Consider the following 10,286-nt stretch of genomic DNA (forward strand, 5'->3'; position numbering starts at 1 on the left):
CTCCAACTTTATACCTCTAAACTAAGGGAGCACAAAGTCTCACCCTGTCAGAGATACGCCCAGAATTCCACCCTTCCACAGTATAGTTTCACCAAAACTCTCATAAAAAAGAAGAGACAGAATATATTATATTTTGATAGGCCTGTGGTGAAGCTTTCCAGCTCCCACCTAAGTCCTCTCACCCTGATAATTTGTGGTTTCAACTTTTCAATAATACGCTCTCAACATATTATAACTTATTTTAATCCCTTCATACAGTCTCTTTTGGTGAAAGAACCATTACAATATGTATGTACCACCTATTTTTATTATCAGGCTCTTGCATTTAAACTGTACATAAAACTCCCCTTTCAGATTAAAGCCAGTGAATATTTTGTAAATGAGCATTAAAGTAGGAACACAAATTTATCTGTCAGCCTCCAGGCAACTGAAGAGATCAGTTGTAGATGATCCCAAATTACCAGCAACTACTCTGCATTATTCAGTTTTAACCTTTAATAAAGGAAAACACAGTGAACTTAATTTTTGTTTGAACTTGTGCTTATACTCACATAATCCCAAATGGTCACTTTCTTTTATCAGAAAAGTGTTTGTCAAATAATGTGTAGATAGCTGAGAAATACTCTGTAAGGTCATATGGAAACATGGAAGATGAGTGAGCTATGGCCCCTGCTTCCAAGTGGTTTATGATCTAAGAGGAGAGTATATTTATATCAAGATCAGCCAGTAAAGAATTAAAGATTGTGGAGTACAATGACCCAAGCAGTGCTTTGGTCAGTAAATTGCAGAGTGAAACTCATGGAAGAGAGGACCATGGGCTGGAAGAATGCAATTTGGAAGATAGGATTGGTAGAAAAAAGGGAAAACAGGGAGCAGAAGGAGGGAACCCTCTTGGGGTGTTTGGAACACAGTAGAGAGATCAGCCCCAAGCAGAGAGTTCCAGTGCAAACAAGTCTTAGATAAGTTCCAGCAGTGAAAATGAAGCCAGTTTATGGTGGATCTTAATACCTGAGTGACTCTATTCTGGATGTCATAAAGGAGTGACAGGATCACATGGATGTTTTAGGAATATTGATTTTAATGTACCCAAAATGGATTTGAGGAGCACAAACAGTCCAGGGGATTTGCCTGGAGACCATTCTAACATTCCAGGCATGACGTCTTAAGGCTTTAGAGGAGAATGACATAGCAGTATAGTCTGCAAATTATGAATGATACACAATCTCCCCCAAACAGCGGCCTTGCAGCGTAAAAACAAAACTCAGCACAGGTAATGAGATGAGAGGCAAGCATTGTACCATCTTTTTCTTCCCCTGAGCTGTGGAGAAGTTATTGATAGGGACTGTCTTAATCATCTTTTTTTCTGTTTTAATTTTATTGGGTTTATATTTGCCTTCCAGCTAACTGTGTGACTGAATGTTTTTGAATAACCATCCTTCCTGTAGTTATATAAAATGGTTATATGGAGATGTGTAGGTTAATGAATGTTTATTATAATGATTATGAAACCTGTTTGAGGCCTGTTGAAATGATCTATCATGGTTACAACCTCATTTTCCATTTGCTATTTGCCTTTAGCAAGTTTAGGGGGGAAAGGATCGTGCTATAAAAGTAAAAAAAAATTATTGGATCCTATTTAACCATTATGTTAACTATATTCTAATTATGAATTTTGGACTCAGGATACTTTTGAATAATATATATGTGCAGTAGACTCAAAGTTCACAATATTGATGGGAAATTATAGATGCCTATTCATACTCTTAAACTTCAAGTGCTTCTTATTTGGGGAAACAATCAATGGAAATGTTGAAGCAACTTAAAAATTGATTTTTACTCTTTGAATTTTAGATATGTCAGATTGTAAGAGATGCATTACATGACCTTTGATTAAAAAAAGTGGCTGTTTCCTGAATGTAGTTTAGTATCCAACAATAAATCATAATTTTGAAGGAAAAAAAGGCTTTCCTGAGGAAAAGTTATTATATCTTAGTGTGTTTAGTATAAAGCTACAATTCTAAATAAACAAGCACTTTCTTCAAAATATGTCTGGCTTAGATCAAGTTAGGTTTGACTAATAGGCAAATAAAACCTATTAGCCTTATCTGCTGATATGAGATTTTTGGAACGTGTTGGCACCCTCTAACAGTCCCTCGGGGAGCCCTAAATTCACATTATCTCTGTAGGACTACAACCTGGCCAGCGGCTCCAGATGCTGTAAGAGAAGCCAGTGCTTTCTTGGTGGCAGAGAGATTTTAACAGATTTCACATTTTCAATGTAGAAAGAATTTCTTTTAAGTCATGCCAAGAGTGAGGAAGTTTGATGAGATTCTCCATTTTATGTCACCTGTGTGAAATTCCAAACCTGAGAGCCTGGGTCTCGGGCATGTGAAGTGATGGGTACTGTTGTAAACGTATAGGAAGTGATGGATGCTGTAAATGTGTAAATTTTTCTCAGCATTAGGAACCTAAAAAGCACCACAGACCCTGAGGGTGGGGAGTGGGGGCAGGGAGAAAGAACAAGATGGGGGTTCAATAATAAGAGAGAGAGAGACTGAACAAAAGTCAGGTGTTAAACATTTAAAAGAATCAAAGCTAGGTCTCTAGCAACTACTTTTAACCCAAACCTGAGGCTGCAAAGCAAAATGTTGAGACTCAAAGTAAAAATGTCTAAAAGGAAATGAAGGAGGAAATAACAGATGGGAAGAAAATACTTAACTGCAGTCAAAAGAATGAAAACAAAATGAGGGGGTGACCAAAAGAAAAGTAGGAGAAATAAAATTTTCCTTTCATTTCTGTTTTATATTATAGTCTGAGTTCAGTAACATGAGTGTATATTCTTTCTTGTTCTTTGAAAAACCTTTCAGCCTTTTCAATTCAATTAGGGGAAAAGAAAAGATGCTAAAGCATTTCTGTTTTGAGCCACAACTTCATATTGTCCCATAAATGACAAAAACACTCGTCGATAATTTCCATACATCATATATACCCTATATCAAAGAGGTAAGATGCAGAAGCACTAGAAAGTTCTGTATGTATTTAATATTTAACAATTATCAAGACCCAATAAGATAATTGCTCGCATATAAGCCTTCTTCCTTCTGAAGAAAGTGCCAAATGGAGAGCATAATTCAGTTGTTTGATATTTGCATTCCTTTGACTTCTGAAAAAGTATTGGGAGAGCAGTGGAAATAGTTAATGGGATCTGGGTGAGGGAGGTATCTGTTCAGGCAAAATTTTAAGAACTGTGCTGTTTGTGCAGACCCCCAGCCAAGAAATATACATTAATAATTCCAACATTACAATAAAGGCATCAGGTAGAGATAACATCAGAAATCAAATATTAGCAACACTCTATACCTTGCAAGCAATGCCAGTGTTTGTGGGAACTTTTGACAGACAGACACACACACACACACACACATACATATGCACGTGTGTATACTCCAGATAAATCAGTGTGATGAAATCCAGTTTACACAAATATTTACTTTTCTGATTTGTAGATTAGCAGTGGCTCTTAATTAAATGTTTGATTATGAAGCAATTATTGCTCCTGTTCTTTTGAACATGGCTCTATGTTGCCACTTAAATCTGGTAAATGTGTAATGGGCTTGACCACAATTATAATAGCATTATGAAAACACAAACCACCACCACCACCACTCCCCCCAAACCATCTAATTGCTACTCTGAGACAGGTTTATGGCCATTTTATCAATGCCTGTATTCCCATGAGGGTTCTTTTTGGCTGATCTGGATTATATCATCCCATAGATTACCCATGCCATTTCAGAGGCACTAATCTAACTTTAGGTTGCTCTTCAAATGGGTTGTTTCCCATACTCTTCAAGAGAGTTTTTCTCACCCTGCCCCCTTGGTCTGAGAAGTAGTTAATGACAAATCCATTAGGTGAAGTCCAGTTTAAAGAAATCATGTGAACACCTGTAGTCCTGAGAGTCCTCATGAAATGGGAATAACACCCTCTTTTAGGGTGTACTATTGACTTTAGGATTTTGTTGATTAGGTTTTCTTGAAGCCAAGAAGGTGCCACAGAACAAAACAATTGGCCAAGACACTGTCTTCAGAGATAAGCTAAAATATTGCATTCTTAGAGAATGTTTATCTCCCAGGATCAAAATCAATAGTTGGTTTCATCACTGGTTTGTGGCCATGATATAGTTCTTGCTGGATTCAGGCACTGAAAGAGAAAGTAAGTGCTTCTGACCTGGCTGGGTGTGAGTGAGTTTCTGGGAGAAATAGGAAGTCAAGTCCCTAAGTAATTAGATGGTGATCACTGTAGGTAAGTTATAAGGCTGACCCAAAACTTTTAGACAGTTGCTGCTGGTCAATGGACCATGCTTTGAGTAGCATTAGCAAAACCTTTAAGTCTGTTAGAGATGCAGAATTCCATACCTCACCTCATACCTACAGCATCAAATCTGCATTTCAACATGGTCTCTAAGTGAGGCACTTACACAGTCAAATTTGAGATATACTGCTCTAGAGTATCTTCTTTCTATTAGTCCACGTGTTTAGGGATCTAGTGTCCAAATCATCTCTCTTCTCTTATCATCCAAATTTCCATTCTCTCTATCGGAAAAAGGAATGAATGATACAAATTAAATAACAGGTGCAAAAGCATTTGTTAGAGATGATCCAGTGAGATTCAAATACTATTTTTAGTATTTAGGAAAAATATGAAATCATGTGGAAAAGAGTCAGATCTGAAATAAGATTCAGAATCCAGTTCATTCTGTGCTTGCCTCTTAAAAACTGTGTGACCTTGGGCAAGTCACTTAAGCTGAGCTCAGGTCCCTCAGCTCTAAAATGGGTCACAAGTAACATCTTCCCTAGTTCCTTTCCGGTGGTTAATTATGAACTTCAAATGAGACCAGCAGATGAAAGTAGTTTTGAACTTTGACAAGCAGTGCAAGTATTTGTTCCACTTAAATTGGCAACTGAAAATTTTTAGAATTCTAGGAGTCATCTTGGGAAGGAGAGGGTTAAAGAGAACCTGGACCAAGGAGCTAATAAGTGCTGGGCACTTTCCACAAATTACCTCACTTAATTCTCACAGCCACTTTCCAAGGTAGTCATTATTATTCCCAATTTACAGACAAGGGAACTGAAACTCAAGGAGATTAGAAGCTTGGCCAAGGTCATATCATTAAATAAGTAGAAGAGCTAGAAATTGAAGCCGGGTTTATCTTGTTAAGCCACTGCACCTTGCAGCCATCCAGCTATTTGTTCAACTGCTTCCAAGCCAAAAGCAAACAAAATATTGCTTCAGTCATAGGGGACTTAAAAAGATTTCCCAAATGAAAGCAGTGCCACGGCACAATCGTCTTTGTCTTCAACATAAGTCCTGTCCTGTTTTAAGCACCCCTCAGTGGTTTCCCTCAAATGAAATCCATCAGGCAGTCTGGCTGGAGCCTCCATCTCAAGTCTTATCTCATCCATGCTCTCTCTTCCTCACTTTATTCCAGCTATGTTTGCCTGTTGATAGTTCTTTGAATATACCAAACTCTTGTCCGCAGACGTCCCTGCACGTGTTATTACCTCGGAATCTTTGTTTCCCCACTTTCCATGGCCACCTTATGCTCTGCATCCCTCAGGTTCCCCCTTCCCTGATACCTCATCCAAAGTAAGCTCTTCCCCTCATATTGTCTCAGCTTTGTTTTCTTCTTTTTAGCATTTACCACAATTTGTGATTAAAGTATTGACTTACTTGCTTCCTTCCTTCCCACCCCACACCCTGCAGGAATATAAGCTCCATGAGGCAAGCATCATACTAGCTTTCTTATATCATAAGACCTAGCACAGAACAGTCATTCAATGATCTGTTAAATAAAGGGAGGTAAAATGGGAGAGAGGAAGGGAAAAAGGGAGAAATGAGTGAAGAGAGTGGAGTATTTGGAACTGCATGTGGCCTGAATTTGTTTGTTGTAAGAATTTAAAAGGAGATAATAGTAGGGGAAAAATAACACTTCAGATTGTGCCTAGCACATAGTATTCAATGATTCATAACTCTTCTTTATCAAAAATATATCTTTAACCCACATGGGTTAAACAGTAATACCAGAAATCTAGGAAAATATCTCCTCCTCTAACCAAAATGTATTATTCCCTATGGGTTGAAGAAATGCAGTCCACGTAGAAATTGCACACCTATGTCAAAGTCCTCTGCATCATGGTCTCTCCCAGCCCAAAGGCCGCCTTTTCAATCAAAGCAGAGAGTCTGTTTATTTCCAACCTTTCTTATTGTTCTCCTCTTTTTCTAAGTTGGTGGCAAACTTCCTCCTGTTGGCCTGGGAACAGCAGAGCAACAGCTGGAAAGGCTCATGGGCATGTCCCCTCCAGTAATCAGGAATGGACAAATGAAAGACAGAATAAAGATAGAATAGGATGTCAGCAACGCCATGTCCCAAAGTAGTGATATTGGTCTTAGTCAAGTCACTTGTTGGTGTGAGGGCTGAGACTGCCAGCATTCCAAGTCTAGCTTTGTCATTTACTAGCTGTGTAACTTAAGCCAAGTTACTTAGCCACTCTGTTCTTCAGTGTCCTCATCTACAAAACAGGAATAGTAACGTCCTCATAGGGTTATTGTAAGGAGTAAATAAAATCATTTAAAGGACTGAAACAGTCATTGGCACAGAGTAAACACAATGAAACTTAACTATGGTATTTCCTCTGTGTGTGGTGGGGGGTGTGTGTGTGAAATGTCATTAGCTGATGAAGATCTTTTCTAGCATGAATAAATCATTATTCAATGAGTTACATTTAAGAGTCAAGTTAAATATTTTGGGGTTTGAATCCTGTCTGAGAAAGCTTTCTTCTTGAATTTTCTATTTGTCTTTTAAGGTAGAAAACAGTGTTATGAAGGGAGAATGGAAAACAAATTTACCAAATCCTGTAAGAGAAAGTTCTTGATCCCTGAAATCTCAGATCAACCCCTGGAACTTCACTCCAATGCGGTCCTGTCAGGTGGGGCATGACTGTGCAAGAAAGAGTGACAGAAAGCCTTGGAAAAGAGAATGAGATGAGAGGGACACTTGTGGGAAACAGGTCTAGGAAAGGCTGAGTAAAACAAGGCTCTGGAAAATTGGACGGAATTCAGAAAAATAAATAGGACTAGGATAGCTAATGTTAATCGATCACTTCCCATGTGCCAAGCACTATTTCAAGTGCCTTAAATGCATTAAATTCATTTAATGCTTTTTTCCACCTTAGGAATTCCTATTTTCCATGTAAGGAAACCAAGGCAGAGAGAGGTAATGTAGTTTGCCCAAAGATCACATAATTTCCAAAGAACCTCATCATTTAAAAGCTCAGCAAAACAGATGAGTTGGCAGATGTAGGGTTTGTTTAGAATTGGAAAGGGGGAAAATGAGAATAGAGATGAAATCTGAGTTTATGTGCATTTATAATGATGTTATTGAGGTTTTAAGTTCTAAAAACTTTGGTATCATTTTAGAAAGTATTTCTTAAACTCTGATCTCTGTTTTACGCACCTTAAAAAATTAAACTGACTGTACTAGAAAATAAATCATAAGAGACAACGATGCCTTTTGTTTGGATGAGAGGCAGTCTCAAGCTTGAGAGGGCGTGTAGTTCTTCTCCCGTAGTTGTAATAGTTTTTGGTTACTCAATTTTGCTTGTCTCTTCCCTCTGCCTTGCCCCAATGACCAATATATTCTAGCGATAATAAGACGGACACTAAAACAGTGGGAGAAAAATAATAGAGTTTAGGGGCTAGCTATAGAAGGTAATTTCTCAGACACTATAAAATACTTGCTTATTTGGTTTGCAACCAGGAAACTTAGTTAATAACCATCATTTTCCAACTCCTCTTGCAAGTGCAAATCCAATACAATTCTTCAGTGAGGCACAGTAAAAAGAAAATGCAAAGGCATTTGAAAAAGCTCACCCATTTAGATTTAATTACATACATAACTGGTGTCCTCCCAAGTGTGAAAATGCTGTAACCAATAAATCAGACAATAAAATGGTATCTGAGCAGAACAGATTTGTAGAGAAGATGTGTGAGCAATCAAAATTCACTGACTTGCACTGGGCATTTTTACCCAGAAAAGTTCTTATATGCAAGAGTAAATTCCTGCTCTTGGAATCTTGCTTCCTTTTGAACACGAAGGTCAGTTAGTTTCCCTAGAGGGTGTTCTTGTGTAATGACTTTTAAGTGAACAGGAGACTTTAATCTTAAAATCATCTCTATGTGTTAAAGAATCACTAGATCTGGGTTTGTATGTTAGATTTTAAGGACCATCTCATTTGTCTACTACTGTTTCTCACATGTTTAATTAATAACTACTAAATGAAGCTTAATTCAGTAGAAAGAATATTTCAGACTAGATGTCCCTGGAGATTCACGTATAAGGAAGACTGCAAACTTGTGCAAACCAGATTTTCAAAAAAAGTGACATGCAGACTACCAAAATATCTTCCCAGGTAGTATAGGGGGAAAAAAAAAAAAGACTCCTATAATAGTAAGGGTATAATTTAATCATTGCCAATGGTTTTGATCTTTATGAAATGAATGCATTTTTAAATGTACTTACTTTGGATCGAAATTTCTTGTGAATGACAAACAGAGTTAAGAAAGTTGGCAAAACTGGAGTCTTCTTATCTTTTGGGCATAACTTAGCCAAGTGCACAATTTTTGGAGGGTATAGTGTCATCGCATTTTTCATATTCCCATTTGGGATAAAATCAAACCGACAAAAAATATTTTCCCTTTTAATAAAACCTTGTGAAAATAATACTTTAATACACTTTGTAGCTGTTGGTCAACCATGTTAAAGGCACAATCTCATCTCTTCAGACACTTTCCTATGGAAAATAGGCAGTCAGCTGAACAACTTCCTCATTTGTTATGCTTATGAAAATGAAAATGTAACAGACTTTAGGATTTCAAAAGCATCCGTGGTCACAAGTAAGGAAACAATTTAATAATAGCAGGACTTTATCATTAACATATAATGCTCTTGGTTTTTCATTGGTTAATTCAGACAGGAAAATGGCTCACACTGAGTGGGAATAGTTCCTTTCTTACCTTCCTTTCTGCATCACACCACAAGCTCACTTTTTAAATGCTTTTGGTTAGATTGGTTTTGTTTGTTGTAGTTGTTTTTCTGGGAGTTCTAGGCTCTGACTAGAAAGCAGGAATGTAACAGTGTGAAACAGGCAAAGTTCAGAGATACTCCTGATCGACTCAAATAGGATCCATTTCCTCCTTCTCTCTAGCTGTGGATTTTTAAATCTGGGTCTGGCTCCTGCTCTTGTTTCTGTAAATATTTATCAGCTAACAATTACATACTGGCTCCAATGGCAGCGAATTTGGCTGAAGAAATAAATAAGAATGCTTTCTTTCCCCAAATATGCTAAATAATGCAAGTCCCATGAATTTTTTTTGTAACTGGAGTTTTCTTCATCCAATTATCAGACTGAGGTCTTTCAATTTTGACACTCATTTGACATATATAAAAATCATGTTACTTCACTATGCTCTGTTTCTCTCTCTCTCTCTCTTTTTTTTCCTTTTTTAAAAAACAGTCCCATTTTTTTTGTCTGTTTCCAGTAAGTTTCTCTAGTAAATATTTGCCTCTCTTACCACACGTGCTAGGCTCTGCTGAAAGTTAATAGAACTGCTTAGTAAAGTCCCCTGAATCCTGGCGCAAGAACCTTTTACAACGAAGAGAATTCCTTTCACTCAGAAATGTTTTAAGAAATAAATTTATGAAAAGTTGCCTGATACAATTTAGAATTCATTATTTGATCAAGACACTAAACCCAGACTGGCATTTTGCAAGCCTTTTATTTTTATATTTGCAAAGGGCTCTTTACACAAGTTTACTTAAATTGACCTTTTATGCTTTAAATAAACGTAGTTTTTATAAAACTGAGGCAAAGCAGCAAATAGAAGTTGTACTAACCTTAGTATATTGAAACTTCAAATTGGTGAGTGGGACAGGTACATCTGGTATGGCTGAGGACGACATTTCAGCTCCTGGAACACAGGTGACAGGCTCAGCGATTTGGTTCTGATAGAGCACTTGGCTTTATTTGTTCCTTTTTATCTGCATGGGCTAAGGTTTATTTGCATACTGGGATATGATTGGATGAACAAACTGGGAGCAAAAAGAAAACGACACTACTTATTTGTAACACCTAGGGCAGGAAGCCCTTGACTTTAAACTTAAATCCTTAAGAAACCAGTGCTACAGCATTGAAGCTGCATCTGGAGAGAGGGCACTATTTGCAGACGA

General features: G+C 37.5%; 1 protein-coding gene across 1 annotated transcript in view; it reads right to left on the reverse strand.

Moving 5' to 3' along the window:
• Positions 1 to 10,019, reverse strand: part of ALDH1A1 (aldehyde dehydrogenase 1 family member A1) — a gene marked incomplete at both ends in the record, with an annotated part of 54,235 nt that extends 44,216 nt beyond the window's left edge. Inside the window, one exon of the mRNA XM_079707168.1 lies at positions 9,954 to 10,019. Within this exon, the coding sequence (XP_079563294.1) occupies positions 9,954 to 10,019 (66 nt within the window). The remainder of the gene's footprint in view (positions 1 to 9,953) is intronic.
• Positions 10,020 to 10,286: the final 267 nt, after the last annotated feature.

This window comes from Hyperoodon ampullatus (assembly GCF_949752795.1).
Source record: "Hyperoodon ampullatus genome assembly, chromosome: 6".
Taxonomy (NCBI): domain Eukaryota; kingdom Metazoa; phylum Chordata; class Mammalia; order Artiodactyla; family Ziphiidae; genus Hyperoodon; species Hyperoodon ampullatus.